The 20,965-nt window shown below is 36.5% G+C and overlaps 1 protein-coding gene and 1 long non-coding RNA gene across 4 annotated transcripts; one reads left to right on the forward strand and one right to left on the reverse strand.

Annotated features, from left to right (window-relative positions):
• Window positions 1-1,317: 1,317 nt before the first annotated feature.
• Window positions 1,318-19,820, reverse strand: fbxw5 (F-box and WD repeat domain containing 5). Of its 3 annotated transcripts, none has more exons than XM_081365591.1 (10): window positions 19,633-19,820; window positions 16,992-17,187; window positions 16,500-16,657; window positions 14,430-14,613; window positions 14,191-14,339; window positions 13,242-13,565; window positions 11,174-11,357; window positions 10,957-11,104; window positions 10,064-10,276; window positions 1,318-3,133 (listed from the first exon to the last, which is right to left on the reverse strand). In XM_081365591.1, the coding sequence occupies exons 2-10, from the start codon at window positions 17,176-17,178 to the stop codon at window positions 2,863-2,865; spliced, it is 1,818 nt and encodes a 605-aa protein (XP_081221717.1). In that variant the 5' UTR covers window positions 17,179-17,187; window positions 19,633-19,820; the 3' UTR covers window positions 1,318-2,862. The 3 variants fall into 3 exon arrangements, with proteins under 3 accessions (XP_081221717.1, XP_081221715.1, XP_081221716.1); XM_081365589.1 differs by having other exon boundaries at window positions 19,544-19,820; XM_081365590.1 differs by lacking the exon at window positions 19,633-19,820 and adding an exon at window positions 17,257-17,303.
• LOC308690859 lies at window positions 19,685-20,929 on the forward strand. Its single transcript, XR_014030210.1, has 3 exons — window positions 19,685-19,806; window positions 20,437-20,517; window positions 20,621-20,929. It is a non-coding gene; the product is annotated as an uncharacterized lncRNA (long non-coding RNA).
• The last annotated feature ends 36 nt before the right edge of the window (window positions 20,930-20,965 follow it).

Here is a 20,965-nt window from a genome sequence, read left to right on the forward strand (position 1 = left end):
ATGTATGGAGTGGCAGTGATCAAACTGACTTGAATACCAATAACTCCACTATTTTTATGTAACTGAATATTTAATATGCACTATATATTAATTATCATAATACATATTTATATTATATAAATGTATAGTACACATATTTAAACTATACCTATTTCGTATGTAATAACATAATATAACATGTTGATTGTCTACATATGAGATTTGAGATTTTAGTTTTGCGTGACCGTGAAGCTGGCAGGATTTTTCATGCTCTTAAAATGTGGGATATTGTTAGGATGCTAACTGCATTTTTGAGGACATTTTAGGGGCATGGTCACTTTTGCTGGAAATATAGTGTATAAATAGATACGTATTTGTCATCAGTCTGCTTTTATTTTACAAACGTGACCAACTTAATAATAGAGCAACTTTAATATCCATAAACTGAGCGCTGTGAGAATCAGCTCATAGAAACGAATCATTGTGCTGTTTGTTCTTATAGACAAGCTCTTGTATGTGCATGAGGCTACAATATTTAACAACATTTCATTTAATTAAGAGAGGAAAAAGGAATAGTATAGATGTCCAAACATCTTGACTAACCAGTGCTTAAATTCAATGTTGTTAGCCTACTTGTAAACATCATCTGATCGTAGGTCTGGCTCTTTTTGTTTGGGCTTGAGAATGAAATGTCTACACATTTTTGAGCTGTAGACATTCAATTATCTTCAAGCCCTTATAAAATGGACCAGACATACTAATAGCTCCTTTTTCCCTGTAACATCACTTACTTAAGGTATACATATACATCACTTACATATACTTTAGGTCAGCATGGAATATAGTCAACCGGTGAACTGGATGCAGTATAAATCCTGTTCAGTTAAATAACAGTCCATGCTACTTGGATAATTAGAAATAGTTGCTTTTGTTGGAAAGAAGAAATACAGGTATTTTTTCTCTCTTTCATTTCTCTATGATAAATGAATAAAAAGTCAGAAAAATATGTAACTTTATTTAATCCTATGTAGTAATTTGTTCCATTTAGCTTTCATGTATCCATTTATATTAGTTTGTATTTTATTATTTAGATAGCTTTTCACTGAAGCAGTCTGATTTTAGTTATAACAACATTTTAGTTAACGTTTTGCTTTCGTTTAAGCATAGTATCAGGTTCTGAAGTGTGCTGAACTTGCTGAAAAAATAAATAAAGTTAATTCAATTGGTCTCTACAGTGTCTTTATGTCCCATGGTTTTTTTACCTTTGCCAAAGAGTAGGCCTGGAAAATGCATATACATCTTTAGTTGCTTTGGGTAAAATAAAAAATGTACACTGTATCTGGTAAAAGAAAAATTGTTTAATGGGTCAAACAAATTTTACACATTCCACAATACAAAATCTAAAATGATGGCAAACAGCCAAAGGGCAGGTGGGAAAATCAGATTCACAAGCTCACACAAATGCCACACAGGGAACCAGGTCCATTAAAAACAAAACCACTGATCACAACTACAGAGACTAATGCTGCACATTGTGATCCAAACTTTCTCATGCTCTGCCGTAATGCACAAGTAACAGATATTTCAGATGTGCTTCACATGTATAGATCATATATGTGAGCCATGGGGAGCTTTTCATATTTCATGACATCTATGAGATTATAACAAATGAGCACCTTTGCTGAATATTAAATGCTAGTAAACAAATGTAAGCTTATGACACAGGAAGGTGAAGTGCTGGAGATGAGTTGTGGGTATAAATTAGCAAAGCACCCTTGCGCTGCATAGTGTTTCAATGCTGTGCAGTCATAGAGCTCATCTACATTAAATATAGAATGGAGAATGAAATGGCCTGCAGTCGGACCTGCAATTGAGTTTTTTCTTCTTCAGCTTTTTGGTAGTTTTAACAATCTTATAGGAATAAATGTGAATGTGAACCTGCACATACAGTCATGACATATGTCACACTAGGATGTACATATAAAATAAATATATGCTACCATAACAGGGGTGCGTCACTGGTGCATTGTTAAAACCGAATGATTGTATAAAGGTGACGGCTAAAGGTTCAAACATGAAGGCTTTGAGTTTCTTTGGAATTTTTACATTTTCAGTATAGTATGATTGTTAAATCCTGTATGACAAAATCCATATGCACAAAGGATACAATTGATTTCAGTAATAAAGGCATAGATGGAGTAGAAATAAACATTGTCATTCTGTAACCATGTTAAACTGAACTGCTCTTTCTTATAAAACCACAAATAAAAACCAGAGACGCATAACTGTTGTAAATTTGTACCAGAATTTAGATTTTTCTCCCTTTTTTTGTGAGTATTTAAATACTCTGATCATGTTCTTGTTCTGATCATCTGGTTGTCAAGCTTTTTAGTAACGTACTAAAAAAGGTGCAAAAAAAAAAAAAAAAAACATTAAAAAAAATATATGAACGTGCAGACATGCACAGGTGGTGTTTCAGTCACCACGACTAGGTTAAATGGACTTACAACTGCACACGGGACACACTCACATGTGAATATGACCTATATCTTTCTTCAAATCCTTGGTTCTTTGCCCTTGAAGTCACATATCCTGTTGATGTCCACGTTTCTGTGCGCATCAGAACTAATCTTTCACAAATATGGTGATCCAAAAATCTTATTTTCTTTTGTTGTTTCTTTATGCAAAGATCACTTTTCATTTTTCAGTCATTTATTGGTCACGGACGCTATATCCGGTAAGAGGGCCACTAAAAAAACACATGTACGCTTGTTCTTCTCATAGGCACCCATGTAGAAGTCCACAGTTTCTTGACCTCACACATGCCTCTCTGCTCATGGAGTGTCTTTCTGTTATGTTTCGATACACCTGCCAGTGTCCAGGTCAGGGTTTGCCGTTCAGATTAGCTCTTCTTTGGCCGAGCAAGGATGAGATCAGTTTGCGAGCCCGTGGCGGGTGTCGGGGGGGCTGTGTGAGGCGCAGCATGCGTGGGGAGCGCCACACTTTAATGGTGGAGTCATCACTGGCAGACAGCAGCAGCTCCTGGTCTGCTGGGCTGAAGGCCACAGAGTTGACCACATCATCATGTTGCAGGCGTGCCAGGCAGATGTTGTAGTGTCGGTCCCAGATGTAACCATGCTTGTCCTCTGCACCGCTGCACAGACAAGTACACTCATTAGAGATTAAACACTTCTAGTGCAGTTATGACTCAATCCTTAAGATCTTTTGTTCAGCAAACATTTAATGATGGTTTAGATGTGTAGATGAGTACATAGTGCGGACTTTACATTATTTTGTGTAAAGCCCCTGACACACTAAGTCGGCGGTCTGTCAACGTCAGTCGGGCCTTTGAGCGTAAGCTGGCCCAGTTTTTGCAGAGTGTTCTCTTGACACAAGTCAGACCCTGCCTTTTGGTCAACTGAATCATGTTGAATCGGTGTCCATCAGTGAGAGAGAACTGATTGGCTGTTCAGCTTAGTGAACGGGTGAAGTGTTTTCAGCATAAGTGATGAAATGATTTGCTCTTATCATCCGATCGTGGTTGTATCTCGCTATTAGTGTTACTCGATCTTAGTGCTGCATTTGACACTATCGACCACAACATTCTTTTAAACAGACTTGAAAATTATGTTGCCATTAGTGGAATTGCATTAGCATGGTTTAAATCATACTTATCTGACCGTTATCAATTTGTAGCAGTAAATGAAGAGATGTCTTATCAATCAAAAGTTCAGTATGGCGTACCACAAGGCTCAGTACTAGGACCGTTGCTGTTCACTCTGTACATGCTACCCTTGTGTGACATCATTAGGAAGCATGGCATTAGTTTTCACTGTTATGCTGATGATACTCAGCTCTATATTTCTTCACGCCCTGACGAAACTTACCAATTTACAAAATTAACGGAATGCATAGCTGATGTAAAAAAAAACTGGATAACTAGCAACTTCCTACTACTTAATTCTGAAAAAACAGAGTTATTGGACAAAACATTTCCTCAAGTAATAACCTAGAATACTGTCTAACACTTGATGGCTGCTCTGTCAAGTCTTCGTCGTCGGTTAGGAACCTGGGTGTGCTCTTTGATACCAATCTTTCATTTGAAAGTCACGTATCTAGCATCTGTAAAACCGCATTCTTTCATCTTAAAAATACATCTAAATTACGTCATACGCTTTCAATGAAAAATGCAGAACAATTAGTCCATGCGTTCATGACATCAAGGCTAGGTTATTGTAATGCTATTATGGGTGGTTGCCCTGCCATAATTCCCAGTTAATAAACAAACTACAGCTAGACCAAAACGCAGCAACTCGAGTTCTTACCAGAACCAGGAAGTATGAACATATTAGCCCGGTTCTGTCAACACTGCATTGGCTCTCTATTAAACATCATATAAATGTTTAAATATTGCTGATCACTTTCAAAGCACTAAATGGTTTAGCTCCGCAGTACTTGAGCGAGCTCTTAACGCACTTATAGTCCTTCACGTCTATTGCGATCACAAAATTCTGGCCAGTTGATAATACCTAGAATATCAAAATGACTTGCTTGCGGTAGATCCTTTTCCTATTTAGCACCAAAACTTTGGAACAATCTTCCTAACATTGTCCGGGAAGCAGACACACTCTGTCAGTTTAAAGCTAGATTAAAGACACATCTCTTTGGCCTAGCATACACATAACACATTATAGACTTCTATAATTCAATGTTAAGCTGCATAGTCTAGGTCAGCCGGAACCGGGAACACTCCCCATAAATCCTGATGTACTCGTTACATCATAAGAAGGATGGCGTCTACGCTAATATTAGTCTCTCTGTTTATCCCGAGGTTTACCGCAGTCCACCGGGTCCAGGCCGTATCCAGATCCGATGAAGGACCTGCGCCTGGACACGATGACAACGCAGTCCTGAAGTGTCAACCAGTCCCTACCTGTTTACTGAAGTCAGCTGGATCCCAGCCATATCCAGATCAGATGGTGGACCTGCACCTGGACCCACCCATGACGCATCCCTGAAGTGCCAGCCTCATCAGTCCTGTGAAGGCCTCATCGACACAACCAATCTGACTTCTGACCTGTAATGCTGCCTTGATCATACACTGTTCGCTCATTGGCCAGAGGAGAACTGGCCCCAGACTGAGCCTGGGTTCTTCCAAGTTTTTTTTTCCATTGTCACCTGATGGAGTTTTGGTTCCTTGCCACTGTTGCCTTGGCTTTTGGCTTGCTTAGTTGGGGACATTTAATATTCAACAATATTATTGGTCTGCCTTACTTGGGGTGGATGATGACGCAATTTTCTTCTAGAAACAAACTTTGTTCTATTATTTTCATGTTATTATGAAGCTGCTTTGATGCAATCTGTATTGTAAAAAGCGCTATATAAATAAAGATGACTTGACAGAATTTTCATTTTGAAGTGAACTATTCCTTTAAGTCATTCTGAACACAACTCATCAACACAGAAACATTTGCCTCATTGGTACACATAACTTAAAACAATGTTTTTTTTTCTAAATTGCCTCAAAATATCACGCATGTTTGATATTCTCAGACTGGATGAAAATCTGTGCGATTTTTGGTGAAATCTTGACTGACCAATATCTGCAGAATGGCTCTGACTCTCGATAACTTTTTACTCCTTTAGATTGTAAATCTGGGCAGAAGTCATGTAGTGTATTCCAGCTTTAAAATGTTTTCACATTTGAACGTAGATTGTCTAAATCATTTGAAGTAAATGTTGTTGTTTTTTTAGAATGATTTACACCAAAAATGATTCTCCTCTTGGAGATTATTACAAAAAGAAAAAGGGGGGAAAATAAAAATATTACCCTTTAAAACAATTTCAGAGCCAATGCCTAAATATACACTGAACAAAATTATGAACGCAACACTTTTGTTTTTGCCCCCATTTTTCATGAGCTGAACTCAAAGATCCAATACTTTTTCTATATACACAAAAGGCCTATTTCTCTCAAATATTGTTCTCAAATCTGTGTTAGTGAGCACTTCTCCTTTGCCCAGATAATCCATCCACCTCACAGATGTGGCATATCAAGATGCTGATTAGACAGCATGATTATTGCACAGTGTGCCTTAGGCTGGCCACAATAAAAGGCCGAAAACCAGTCAGTATCTGGTGTGACCACCATTTGCCTCATGCAGTGCAACACATCTCCTTCCCATAGAGTTGATCAAGTTGTTGATTGTGGCCTGTGGAATGTTGGTCCACTCCTCTTCAATGGCTGTGCGAAGTTGCTGGATATTGGTTGGCAGGACCTGGAACACGCTGCCGTATACGCCGATCCAGACCATCCCAAACATGCTAAATGGGTGACATGTCCGGTGAGTATCCTGGCCATGCAAGAACTGGGATGTTTTCAGCTTCCAAGAATTGTGTACAACAATGGGCCTCAGGATCTTGTCACGGTATCTCTGTGCATTCAAAATGCCATCAATAAAATGCACCTGTGTTCGTTGTACATAACATACGCCTGCCCATACCATAACCCCACCGCCACCATGGGCCACTCGATCCACAACGTTGACATCAGCAAACTGCTCACCCACACGACACCATACACGCTGTCTGTCATCTGCCCTGTACAGTGAAAACTGGGATTCATCCGTGAAGAGAACACCTCTCCAAAGTGCCATTTGCTCACTCAAGTCGGTCACTGCAGTCAGGTCGCGACCCCGATGAGGACAACGAGCATGCAGATAAGCTTTCCTGAAACGGTTTCTGACAGTTTGTGCAGAAATTCTTTGGTTATGTAAACCGATTGTTGCAGCAGCTGTCCGGGTGGCTGGTCTCAGACGATCTTGGAGGTGAAGATGCTGGATGTGGAGGTCCTGGGCTGGTGTGGTTACACGTGGTACTGCCAAATTCTCTGAAACGCCTTTGGAGACGGCTTATGGTAAAGAAATGAACATTCAAAACAGCTCTGGTGTCAGACATTCCTGCAGTCAGCATGCCAATTGCACGCTCCCTCAAAACTTGCGACATCTGTGGCATTGTGCTGTGTGATAAAACTGCACATTTTAGAGTGGCGTTTTATTGTGGCCAGCCTAAAGCACACATGTGCAATAATCATGCTGTCTAATCAGCATCTTGATATGCCACACCTGTGAGGTGGATGGAAAGGAGAAGTGCTCACTAACACAGATTTAGACAGATTTGTGAACAATATTTGAGAGAAATAGGCCTTTTGTGTACATAGAAAAAGTTCAGCTCATGAAAAATGGGGTCAAAAACAAAAGTGTTGCGTTTATAATTTTGTTCAGTGTAGCAAAATAATATCCAAATATCCTCATAAGGTCTGAAAAATATCAAGATATCCGTTTTATAACCTAGCTCTATCTGTGTGTTGTCCTTGCTCATATTCTGGCGCAGACTTTAGCTTGTGTCTTTTCATTTCTTTTGGCTTCAATAACATTATGGAGCCACATTTTGCATGTAGTTTTCTCTGAATGGTACAGATCACTATCACCTAGACCCAGGGTTGCCAACTTTGGGACTTTGGCTGGAGTGAGACTCTGTAAAACATCAGTGCGCGCGCGTAACCCTAACCCTAATTTAAAAAAAATCAGTCCTTGTTTACTTAGTATAAACCCTGATTTTCAAAATGTACAATTAATTTATTGATTGCACTATAAAAAAAATTAAGATAGAGGTGATTAAATAACAAACATGTAAAACAACAACATCAAAACAATAAAAAATCTCAAAACAAAAGGGACACATAATAGTTACTCCACTTCCCCAAAAAACCACAACACACAAGTTTCACACATTAGACCTGTTGTAGCCTATGCCACAGTGGCAGAGTTGGCCTGCTTCACTACCTCTGCAGGAGGGTCGTATCTGAAGCAGGGTTCAATCCGTTCATTGCGTCTGTCACGGGACAAATGAACGAAAGACTCGGAAAGTAATTATATATGTTCCCTGTAAATTTTTTTTGACTGCATTTTAATGATTTCTTAATTCAGAATATGATAAAGACTGCGTAGGTGGATGTGTCCGGGGAATTTGGCTGTTAAAAGTATAACATTTAAAGCCCCTTAAATGAACGAAATGACTCGAAAAAAGATTTGTTCATTTTAATGAACGAGGTATAACAAGCGAGTCAGTAAAATGATCCGAACTTCCCATCACTCACAGGGTGCCATCAAGTGACAAGTCTGTTCCTGGTGTCAGTCTTGTTAGGCCAATAACTGAAAAGGTTCAAAATCCAGGAAATAATTAAGTTGATTATAATGATAAATTCTGCCAAAAAGAATATAGTAGGCTACTAAACTATGTAAGAAAAATGTCTTACTTTCTTTATTGTTTAATAGGGGCCAATTGCCTAGTCAAAAATGTTCACCATTAATGTTTTGTGTGCAAATAAAATTTAAATAATGTGAGACACAATTTCCACTGTAATATAGAAACAACATAAAGACAGTTTATTTTAAACACCTGTTTAATGCTTTTTTTTTATGAATGAAGGCCAGTATCACTGTAGCTACTGATGTCTCCATGAAAATGATTTTTTTACTTTTAAAAATTATAACAACTTCTAATATAAGTGAACTTAAAACTTTCCTCACATAAACCCAAAAATAAATTTAATATTTACATGTGCCCTTTCTGTGCCCTTCCTGTCTTAACAGGTATGAAATATACAGAAATTGAATTAGGTTATCAAACAGTTCCCACTGCATAAATTAGGAATTAAATTAGATTAATCCTTATTAAAGCTGCAAGCGTTCTTTAGTCAAGAGCAGTTAGTGATTTTCTCTGTTCCTTTTGTTCTTTGGTTAACTTTACTGACTACAGAATTAGTGGCTGCTGTCACTTTAAGATCTGCCGCTGCTGACAGGCTCTCATGCATCTCATTTTCTCATTTACTCTTGTTCATTTAAGACTTTATGTAACTAATTTAAGACTGCTTATTGTTATGAGGATACTCGGCAAAACTGACATTTTGGCATGTGTTATTGTTCGTTCAAGCGCGAAAGAGAACTGCCCAGCACAACTGATTCTGACGCGCTGTCTGTGTGCTCAATACTAGCGCGAGTCTTTCTGTGCGTTGTGTGTGTGAGTGTGTGCGTCAGGACATTCACAGACAGCGCCATACCTGCTCATTATAACTTTTAATGAGGTATTTTTAGTGTGTGCAAGTGACGTTCCTGGACGTGGCTACGCGCATTGACGCAGGCAGGCGCTCCGTGTACTGCTCGGTCCTGCTCCTCTTTGGCGATGACGGAGTGCGGTTAAAAAATCATAACAAATTAATTTGAAAGTGTGGGGGAGACGAACGGGATTTCAAAAAGAGAGGGGGACATGTCCCCCCTGTCCACATAGGAAATTACGCCCGTGAGTGAAAGGCACACCATTTTGTTATCTGCTTACCTTTTCATCCAAACTTTCAAACGCGCATCAGTGGCTCCGACTCTGAACCTATGCTCTGAACTCTCTCTGAACTTCTCACACGCAACTGACGTATCAGGTGCAAGGTTTTCAGCGAATCAATGATCAGAATATACTGCAGTGAGAACGTTGTAGGCAGATATTGCAGCTTTGAGATTGATGCTGAAAGCGTGAGAGTCACGCCAGATGCGTGAGAGTTGGCAACCCTGCTAGACTTGTTGATGTGACTGACTGAATTTAAGAAGGTTTTCAAAGACACAAATAAGCCCCCTCCCCCAAATGGAAAAATATTGAACATGTTGAAATTTATATTTGCTTTCTATATGCACTCATCATGTCAAAACATGAAGGTAATTGCGAGCTTGCAATTAACGTACAAGTTTAATTAGTCATGCAACCAATTGATGGTTAATTGAGCAACTAACATTCCTGTTATTAAATATTCAAAAAATGCTATGACAAACTCAATCCACTCAATGCTACTTTCACAACAAAGTTGCTGCATTTGAAAAACATTTAGTGTTGGTATAAATGTCATATCAGCTGGTGAAAGAAAGCTATGGTTTACTATGGTACACAGCATGTAATCCAAATGGCAGCACTGGTTAACAGACCTAATAATCTGTTTACCACAGCAAATACAATGTGCTAGTACTGGGATGTAAATTACCTGGCGACAAAGTCTCGGCTGACATCGAGGAAGATGAAGAAGCACTCATCGTTGGGTGTGAAGGCCCGGTGGGCCCGAAGGCTACGGCGCTCCTCTCTAAGACTCTTAAGATCAATCACATGCAGGTCGATCTCCTCTGCAATGGGCGGAGGGGACATGGGGTCAGAGATCACACATCCCGCCGGCCACGCTCGACTGTTCACGTACAAGTACCTATCAACAGACAAACACTGAATGACAGCTGACACTTTCATTGATAATACTTTCATTTCAGCAGGATTTACACATTTTGACCACTTTCTCTGGTCAGCCATAAACCATTTTTTTTTTAAGTCAAAATTATATTTATATTAAACATAAATGTGTGGTATTCAAACTGCTCTGAAATCTGTAGAACAGACAACAACGCCATGTTTTTACTTTGGAACACCAGCGATTACATTTAACTAAATCTAAGTGTTTTGAAGTTTAATAATCACATATAGCCATACAATATCTCAAATGATATAAGAAAAGTCTTAATTATTATTTCAAGAGGTCTTAAATTTTGGGGACAGAAAAACAGGTATCGACCTGTAATTATTGTAATAATTAAGACTTTTCTTATATCATTTAAGATATGTAAAGCTTTGTATGGCCTTATTAGCTTTTGATCAGCTTTCTAAGCCAGCTTTTGTCCCCTGAAGGAAGACTTTGTGGTTTTGTATCCCATAGAAACACAACAGTAACATCCAGGACTTGCATGGTAAGCCAAGCCAGATAATATTCTACACAAATTTGTTCTCTTGATTAAATTTCACATGCCATATGAACTTGCTGTGTATACTGCATCAGTCCAAAGTCAATTAAAAGCTCATGTATGCTAGTCATCTACTGTTGCACAGCACACTGACCTATGGTCAGGTGACAGACCCATGCCAATGATGTGGCCGTGTATGTCGATCACATGATCCAGCGAATCAAAGAACTCCTCTGTACTGCGCTCTTCTCCTAACACAGGACCACTTGTTGTCATTTGATCAGGCATTATCCGCTTGATCCCTGAAACACACAAACACATGAGTTCACCATCCCACATGTACTGTATGGAAAACACAAGTGCACACTCACCGATTTGGTGAGGCGAGTAGGTGAGGCTGCCCGTGGTGAAGAGGAGGTAGGTCTTGTCCTCTCCTTCTCCAGGAGCTGAGGGAGACACCAGGTTTGGATCAGGAGCTTTGGTGCGTCTTCTGCCCATCAGCCTGGCCACCTTCGTCTCCAACTCTCGATCACGAGCAGCTATGCTCTGACAACCCTACCGGCAGCAAATACAGCACACATAACTGATAACATAAAATAACAATTCAAGGAGTGCTTTTACTGAAACAGTTTTCAATCATAGTTGATCTTTTGCTACGGTCTGTTATTCTTAATTGCTAAGGAAATACACTTCAAAAAGAAAAAGCCAGTCCATTTTACTTCCGTAATCTCACACACTTCAGAATTAAAAAATAAATAATATATATATATATATATATATATATATATATATATATATATATATATATATATATATATATATATATATATATATATACACAGTACCAGTCAAAAGTTTGGAAACATTACTATTTTTAATGTTTTTGAAAGAAGTCTCTTAAGCCTCATCAAGCCTGCAGTAAAAAAAAAAAAAAAAAAAAAAACAGTAATATTATGAAATATTATTACAATTTAAAATAATGGTTCTCTTTTTTAATATACTTTAAAATGTAATTTATTTCTGTGATGCAAAGCTGAATTTTCATCAGCAAGTACTCCAGTCTTTGGTGTCTTATGATCCTTCAGAAATCATTCTAATATGCTGATTTATGATCAATGTTGGAAACAGTTGTGCTGCTTAATATTTTTTTTATAACCTGAGATACTTTTTTCAGGATTATTTGATGAATAAAAAGTTAAAAAGAACTGTATTTATTTAGAATAGAAATCTTTTGTAACAATATACACTACCGTTCAAAATTTTGGGAACAATAACTATTTTTTTTTAAGAAATTAGTACTTTAATTCAACAAGGATGCGTTAAATTGATAAAAGGTGATGGTAACGATTTATATTGTTAGAAATGTTTTTATTTTGAATAAATGCTGTTTTTATGAATAAATGCTGTTAACGTTTTACTCATCAATGAATCCTGAAAAAAGTATTCCAAAAAAATATATTAAACAGCACAACTGTTTCCATCATTGATAATAACTGAGTATCAAATCATCATATTAGAATGATTTCTGAAGGATCATAAGACACCAAAGACTGGAGTACTTGCTGATGAAAATTCAGCTTTGCATCACAAAAATAAATTACATTTTAAAATATAAAAATATAAAATATAAAAATATATATATTTTTTTGTTTTTTTTTTGTTTTTAACTGCAGGCTTGATGAGCATAAGAGACTTCTTTCAAAAAAAATTATGTTTCCAAACTTTTGACTGGTACTGTATATATATATATATATATATATATATATATATATATATATATATATATATATATATATATATATATATATATATATATATATATATATATATATGTAGACTTAGAAAAGGGAAAGTTAAAGATTTATGAAGACAAATCTAGGGGTGTTTTGAGTATTACCATGAGTAATTCACAATTAGGCCAGCAACATGTATTAAATACTGTAAATGGTTTTGAATTCATGCAATGAAATTTCAATGCAATGTTGATTTGCAGTATTGAAGTCATCTTTTTAAAAAATTTAAACTGACAGAATATTTATAGGAATCTATAGATGTGGAACCAAAAATATTATGGTCTATGTCAGGCATGAATAATTTGATATTGCATTATACCCTAATAATCACTGCTTTTGATTTCATAGTGTTGTTTAAATTAAAACAAAATTCAGGAACATGTGGTTACAGAACAAATCTCCCATTTTCAAAGACAAAACTTTTTTAATTTGAACCACAATATAATTCCATAGACTGCAAAAAGATACAATTAAATCCAATTGAACTCTAATCATTGTGTGCATGCTGCTCTTTGTCAAAGTTCCTGTAAAATATTGCCTATTTTTTCTTCTACATTTACATTAATTCATTTAACGTTCTAGGCATTCTTCACAAAGTCATTGGGATCATGCTTCACATGAGATGCTAGTGATTTCTAGATCTTACATGTATTACATGCTGAAGGCCAGATGGGTTATATGAGGGCAGATGTGCTGACACTCTTTTTTCTCCTCGCTCCTCATCCTCCTCGTCCTCATCATCATCTTCCTCCTCATCTTCATTGTCTGTATTTCCCAGATCAAAGAAGAGAGGCTGGTGCTGCTGTGTCCGCTGAGCTTGTGCCTGTGACTGAGCTTCATAGTCCAGGAGGAGGTCAGGAGAGTCGTGTCGACGGCAGTGGGCCACCATCACTGTGCGGATAGTGCTGGCATTGATGTTCTGGATCTTAAAGAGACGCTTCACCACATTCACGTTTTCTGACTCAATGTCCTGAACATGGAGAGGGGAAACACTGAGTAATTAGGACAAGAATGTTGTCTATATTGTCTAAAGCTACATAACTCAATAACCATTAAATTACTAGATAGAATGATTTTCTTTTGTTATGACAATGTGGCTACAGATATTTAATAATCTACCACAATGAAAATATGTGGAAGATCACAATGGAATGACACAATAGAAACAACTGTTTTATCACTGGGTTAAAAGCTTTTTTTTAATGAAATGAAAAATATACACTATTCAACAAAGTGGATCAAAAAAGTTCATCAAAGTTGTCCTAAGACAAGAACGGGTATTGTTCAAAATTCATGTATAACTTTGATGAAAGGTTTTGATCCACTTCAAATGTTGACTACTGTATTTCATGGTCAGTAGGCAACATTTTCTCTATTGATCAACTACAGTTAATTTTGGACCCAGCACATCACTTTGAGACCATTTAAGAACTGAACATTATATTACGTGTTCTGCGTTAGACTAAACTGGGAAGGGTGGCAGCACTTGCATATTATTGTCCTATTGTTAGTTTAATTGCTTCTATTGCTCTTCTCATTTGTAAGTCGCTTTGGATTAAAGCATCTGCTAAATGATTAAATGAACACATCTGTACCTGGAAGGCTTTGTTGAGCCAGAGCACAGAGCAGGAGGTCATGTTGCCAATCCAGTGCAGGTTACCAGAGATAAGGTGAGTCTCATTCAGCCAGCAGCCGAACACGTCATAGGGTTTATTTCTCACGCGGGACAACAGAGTGTAGTTCTCTACGGATCCAAAACAACAATATCAATCAAAAAATCTACTTATATTTACTGTGGGTGTGTGCAGTCGATGCATAAAACAACTGTCTCTACCCAAACTGAAGACTGCAATCTCTCCAGAGGAGGAGTGATGTGGGCCCAGGTAGACCCCTGACACCAGCAGGAGTGTATCATCAGCGTTAAACTGGGAGAACTGAGTGTAGCCCCAGTTAAACTGTCGCATACTGTAGCTGTGAACCAAAGAAATGGTGCCATCTGGTTTCTCTGTGTCCCAAACCTGTAGAAACAACATTCAGTGAACAACAAAGCAGTAACAAACACAATTTTATTTTTCAACATTGAGATTTTATTTTACATGTTATATACAGTGCTTAAAGGGAACTGTATATTTAGTGGTGCTTGCTAAAGCAAACATCACTGTTACCATCGCTCATGGTTCAATGACATAAGTTTCAGAGAGGAAGGTAAGGATAATTTTTGTTAAAACCCTTGTTTAAATATGCTCTTAAAAAAATGCACACTGTAACATCATGCATCATGTGGGTTTCATATGGTTGTAAAAACTTTACATTTTACAAACATTTAAAACTAACTTTAATAACACTAAAAATATCATGTGGTGTAACCATAAATTAGAATATAATTTCCTTACACCTTGAATGTACACATCATAACCATTATTTTCAAACATGTGTAAGGTGACATAGGTTACATGTACTAACTACAGTAATAACAGTAAATTATGCATAATTACAAGCAACTAAACCAAACCCTAAACTTATTCAAATAGTAAGTGTATGTCATTAATTAAAATCACTCAGTGCTTATTTGTGTAATTACACTGTAACAACGTCAACTTAGGATAAAGTGTAACCTAAGAAGTATTTTTTATACAAATATCATGTTATAAATTTTAAATCAATCCATTAAATGTTTTGAGTGTTGCACATCATAATATTTTTTTAACCTAAACTAACCTTGCCTGTCATAAAAATGTAAAATGAACTGATATTTTTGCCACTGATACAGTCTTTTTATGATATCAACATCCTGTTCATAGATTTTTATTGTGTATGGTCACAACACGACTAATTTGGTGGAGAAAGGTTTTTAAAATATAAATGGGTTTTTATGTATTAATATTTGATAATAAAAGATTATGCTGAACAACTGTACATGGTTTTGTTTCCAAGAATTTCATTCTTTTATTGAGGCTTTTTTTCTTCACTATGATATCAGAAGTTTTCAAGTCATTATACATGAATTACATTTATAAATAAATCTGGACAAAAAAAAGCATCATGTCATTGACCTTGCTGTTATTTGATTTGAAAAAGTATTAAATTCATAACTTGTCCTATACCATTTGCACTAAGAACATAAAATTATTATTTAATAAAATAATATGATTTTGTAAGCTTGGTAAACAGCTTTAGAAAATTTGATGTTTACCCATTCAAAGAGATAGGAGCTGTACTTACATGACTGAGGCCCTGTCTACAGCTGTTATTAAGATGCGTTTTGGTCCACCGGATCACAAGTAGACAAGGGAGACATATACTCGCTTACACCTGGTGTTTTAATCATTCTCTTTCTTCCACTTTTTCTTTCAGGGGAGGGTCTATGGGTAGCTAAATGTATGTTGTTGTTTTTTCGATCTAATGGACAAAGTAAGCTCGCCCTACGTGCCCGGATATGACGGAAAAACATACGGAGAGCAGCAGCATTTGTTTCTGAACATGGTAAGTGCATGTTGGAAATCAGGAATGGTGAGAGAACATTATGCTTGGTACATCCTCAAACCAAACTTGGGTCTTCAGCGGACAACGTTTAAATCCTGTCTGGCTATCTCACTTCCCATAATGTTTACGCATCAGGTCAGTAGGCGGAGAGTAGACGGTCCTTTGTGGCTGTTCAAACATATTCGACCACATGAGCGTCAACAACACCAAAGCACTCAGGTCTAATGAATTTTCGACTACCTCTGGAAGTGGTCAAAAGTGGACAAGTTCAAAACGTTTTAGACTCAGTTTACACCTGTATTTAGAATCGCTCGCTTGTGATCCAATCGACCAGGGCCTGAATTAGCTGCCCGAGAGGCATTTCAAAGTGGCGGCAGAGTGAAATGAATTGCTTGAAAGGAACTGCAGTAGGCAGTCTTACCTTAACAGTACAGTCTTTAGAGCAGGAAGAGAAGCGATGTCCACGGTGTGAGAAGGCCAAATGCAGGACCTGATCATGATGTTCCTTCAAAGTCTGAACCTCCACACAGGGGATGCAGTCATACAGCCGTTTGAACTCCCTATACCACGACGCAGAAGCTGCACACATACAGGAATTGCATTGTTACTTTCAAAAGGTGCCGCCAGTCATGACAAAATAAAGTGCCAAACTTTAGGCACTGTCACATGTATTTTACTACTAAGTGGATTATTGAAGGCCATATGTACACATTCCACTTCAGTTGTTCTTCACAGATGTGAAAGGTGGGGATGGAGATTATTAGGAGGCCATGATTGGCAAGGGCCAATGGATGGAATTTGGCCAAGATACCGGGGTTACACCCATACTCTTTAAGAGAAGTGACATGAGATTTTTAATGATCACAGAGAGTCAGGACCTCGGTTTAATGTCTCATCCAAAGGATCACAGTACCTGGGTGACGAGGCACAGAGCGAGGGATACGGTAGTAGCTATAGAAGAGCTCCCTCCAGAGGAACTCATCCCGCGACACGGAAAACCACTGATGGCAGGTAAACCCAGCGCTCAGCACCGCCTCATGAGGGAGATGCAAGAAGATTTCCAGCACCAGGCTGTCCGGCAAGCCAGGGCCACTTGCCATCCTGACATCCTAAGAGAACATAACATTAACAATGACTATCAATCCAAACATATAAGAAACAACTCAGAAGCCTCAAACCTAAAATGTTCTGCAGGGACACTATCCATGCCTAGGACCGGGTACTCCTTTAAAAAAACAGAACTGAGATTTGAACCCTTCCCTTTATAAATTTACCCTAAAAGTAAAATTTTGAACAATCTTCATTGCATTTGGGCTGAGAAAAGTTTTAATATATGTCCTTGTACTATATACTCTAGAATATAGAGATTCTCTAGAGATCAACGAGCTGAGAATGAGATATTAAGGTATATTAAGATATTTTCAGAAACACCTGTATAACCCAAATTTATTGTGACACAAAATGGTAAAACCATGCAAGTAACATAAAAATACCGCCAATACATAGATATAATCACTCAAAAAAAAAAAAAGTAAACTAAAAATGGTCAAGCAACATCCACTGAACCACTTGAGATTGATTGGCCCTCTACTATTTATTAAAATAAATCCACCAAATGGTGCCATTTACTGTATCAGTTAACTAGATAAAATAACCAATTAGCAAGAAAATGTTAATACAGTTAAACCAAACTTTATTCAGACACCTTCAACATTTCTCACATTATTACAGTTTTTTTGCAATAGTTTAGAAAATGTTAATAACTCCTTCCGTTAGACTGTCTCAAAAATTAATTAGGTTTAGCCTAATAGCTGTCAGCTGTTAAATTTAAGTACACAATAAGATACTGATAGAACTGATAAGAATGTAAATGTGTACCTTGAAATGCAATGTAAGTCGCTTTGGATAAAAGCGTCTGCCAAATGCATAAATATAAATATAATAATAAATAAGATAGCCTAATACCAATTTAGGTCAACAAATTACCAAGCAATGCTTGATTTTGTTCAGTCTGTGGTGTTAAAAGGTCACATTACCAATTAAAGAAAAAATACTTAAGCAAAACATGGACAGGTCAAAGTGTATGAACAATTTTTGGTCCCAACATTTTATACTGGTAGTCCACTGTATGAAGAATTTTTGGGTATAATATGTCACAGTTTACTTTATTTTGCTATCCTCACTTACATAAATCAACTACAGTGTCCTGCACCCACTAGTAAAAAAATATATACAAAATTATATCTGATGTCTGAATAATTTTTGGTTTGACTGTATAAAAGAAAAATAATATAGTGATATTGCATAGCCTACATAACAGACAATGTCCATCTCTAGCAATTTTAAGCTTATCTTTCAAAAAATAGCTTTTGACACCCTACCTGTAAATCCATCCACTATAACGTTTAAAAAAAAATGCCCTCTCATTTTTCTTTTCTAATTTAAGACCTGACAGCTGTGAAATATTAGAAACAGTCTCGCCTTCTCCACCCATATGTTTATTTTTAGGGGTAAAGTGTTAAAGGAAACTATGTATAAATATTTTTTTCTAAGCCACCACTTTGGAATCTGTAGTTTGTAGTTGTTGTTTGCTGATGTTTGAACAGCTTTTTACTGATAATAAATTGATCTAAGAGAATTTAGCACATAAAGAAAACTTTATTTATACAAAGAGAAGTGTCTTTGAATAAATTATTAACTACAATGACTAGGAAAGCTAAAATAATCTGTATTCTAGGGATGCATTAATGTGGAAATGTTTATCATTATTTTTGTTATGATTGATAGCCTAACTGATACAATGGCATACATCTATATTGATGTTTAATGGGGAAAAACAGCATTAAACACTGAAGTTCAAATCTATACTTTAGTCAATTTAGACAAAAACTAGATGACAAACAGGAAAGCTTCATCATGAAATACAAATAAGATACAAATCAATAACTACGTTATTTTTGTAGGCATGCAGTGATGGCAACCAACCAATATAATGAATTTTTATTAATGACCAACCCAGAAGAACGTCCAAATCAGGTCAGATGTATAAGATAAGGTATATGTTATTTTCAAGCAGTGCAACCACATACAAATTTGGTAACAAGTTTTGATGTTTTTATGTCATGGCAGATATTGAACATCTAAGTTATACTGTCCTGTCTGTTCTAAACTAAACTCAAATTCAATTTAAGCTCCAGTGTTTAATTAACTTAGTTAAATAACATTATCATATTTTGATCATTTTCTTTGCAACCTGGCACAGAACAAGAATATACTGCTTGAATGCACATAATAAGCATGACATAATACCGACATATTGCTGTTAGTTGTTATATTTCGTTAGCAGCTAAAGCAGCTAATAACACAAGCTAATCTCATTACCAAAGCTCAAGACAAAATAAAATCCACCGGACAAGCTTTGTGAAATTATATTTCACATAAATATTTACTTTAATTTTACATTACCTGCCAAACGTCACAACCTGTGGAATAAATAGCTGGTTTACAAGAAAGGAAAAGATATCATCCTTAATTTGTTTCAGCTCCGGTTAAACGACTAGCACAAACCCCAGTCTAAAATAATCGCACTCCGATGCAATTCGTGTTGGAATAGCTCAGGTTAAAAAAGTCGATCGCAGAAAATGTTTACGTCTGTTGTGTCGTAGGTTGAGCTTTTGGAATGAGAGATGAGACAGAGACAGCTATGCTACTATGATTGATTATGAGTGGTAAGTTTAACCCTAAACATTGCTCTTTAATAGTGTCATTATTTTATCTATTCAATTATGCTCTTTAATAGTGTCATTATTTTATCTATTCAATTATGTGAAGCAGAAACTTGCTTTTTAATTAAATTGTGCACGCAGCTATTATAATAAGGGTGTGTGTGTAAATTTATAGTGAATATTTAAGCAAACTATTAAGAACTTAATTGGTTTTTGATGTAAAAATGTAAGTTAATGGCTCAAATTCAAGTTAATGGCGGTATGGATAAGAAAGCTGACTCTGGTCATATCACTTTACATGAGCAAGTTCTGTAAAGACGGTAAAAAAAAAAAAAGGCCCTAAGAGAATGTGTAGTTCTATTGTAATTTCTAATTTATTTATCATAACCCCATTATATATCCTTTATACTGTATAATAATGTCCATTAAGAGTTCTTCCAAATTATAACATATTTCTATACGTATTAATTATAGTTCAGTAGTTCATTTATTTATTTTGTTATAAGTCAGGTTTGTATATGCAAGTTACATAATGTACCTACCACACCATGGTGAAATAGTGCTAGTGTGAGCAGCAGAATGCAAATGCTGCACAAGTGTTTAGTAATGTGACATTATATCTTTGCTTTTTAGGGCTGTCTTACCTTGCTGAGAGGTTAGCTTCATGTCTTACATCTTCAAAAGGAGTCACAAACACAGGGTGACATGCTAACAGTAAGTAATATATGCAAAAAAAAAAAAAAAAAAAAAAACATTAATAAGGACTCAGCTTACAGTTTAGGCCCTAATTTTGAAATTCTTATTTCTTCTTTTGCAGGACAGCAAGTTTGGTCAGTCTCAAGGGCACTTCTATCAAGTGACCCCTCCACATGCAGTGTGGTGCCTATATAAAGCAGCATTTTTAATAATCAGTTAGGAACGAAAGCACTAATTATAAATCCATTAAGACAGACAATATTTTTTCCTATACTGACAGTAATGATGAACTGCCTGTAAACTCAGTTAAGGGGATGGGCATTTCTGATAACCTGTTCAGTGCGTAAAGCATAATGCAATAAACTGAGTGGTCAATATAAACAAAATACAATGTTCCCATTTGACCCTATAATAAACAAATGATGTTTAACATGGCTCTAGCTTTATTATTATCTTTTTGATTATA

The sequence above is a fragment of the Scardinius erythrophthalmus genome (assembly GCF_964197995.2).
Source record: "Scardinius erythrophthalmus genome assembly, chromosome: 5".
NCBI classification, from domain to species: Eukaryota; Metazoa; Chordata; class Actinopteri; order Cypriniformes; family Leuciscidae; genus Scardinius; species Scardinius erythrophthalmus.

What these genes read in the sequence shown, in the direction of transcription:
- fbxw5 (XM_081365591.1), bottom strand. Translation starts at nt 17,178, where the DNA reads ATGGCAAGTGGCCCTGGCTTGCCGGACAGCCTGGTGCTGGAAATCTTC. An exon ending in CTACTCGCCTCACCAAATCG is followed by an intron (nt 11,105 to 11,173) that starts GTGAGTGTGCAC and finishes TGTGTGTTTCAG; the next exon opens with GGATCAAGCGGATAATGCCT. An exon ending in AGCCGAGACTTTGTCGCCAG is followed by an intron (nt 3,134 to 10,063) that starts GTAATTTACATC and finishes TTGTCTGTGCAG; the next exon opens with CGGTGCAGAGGACAAGCATG.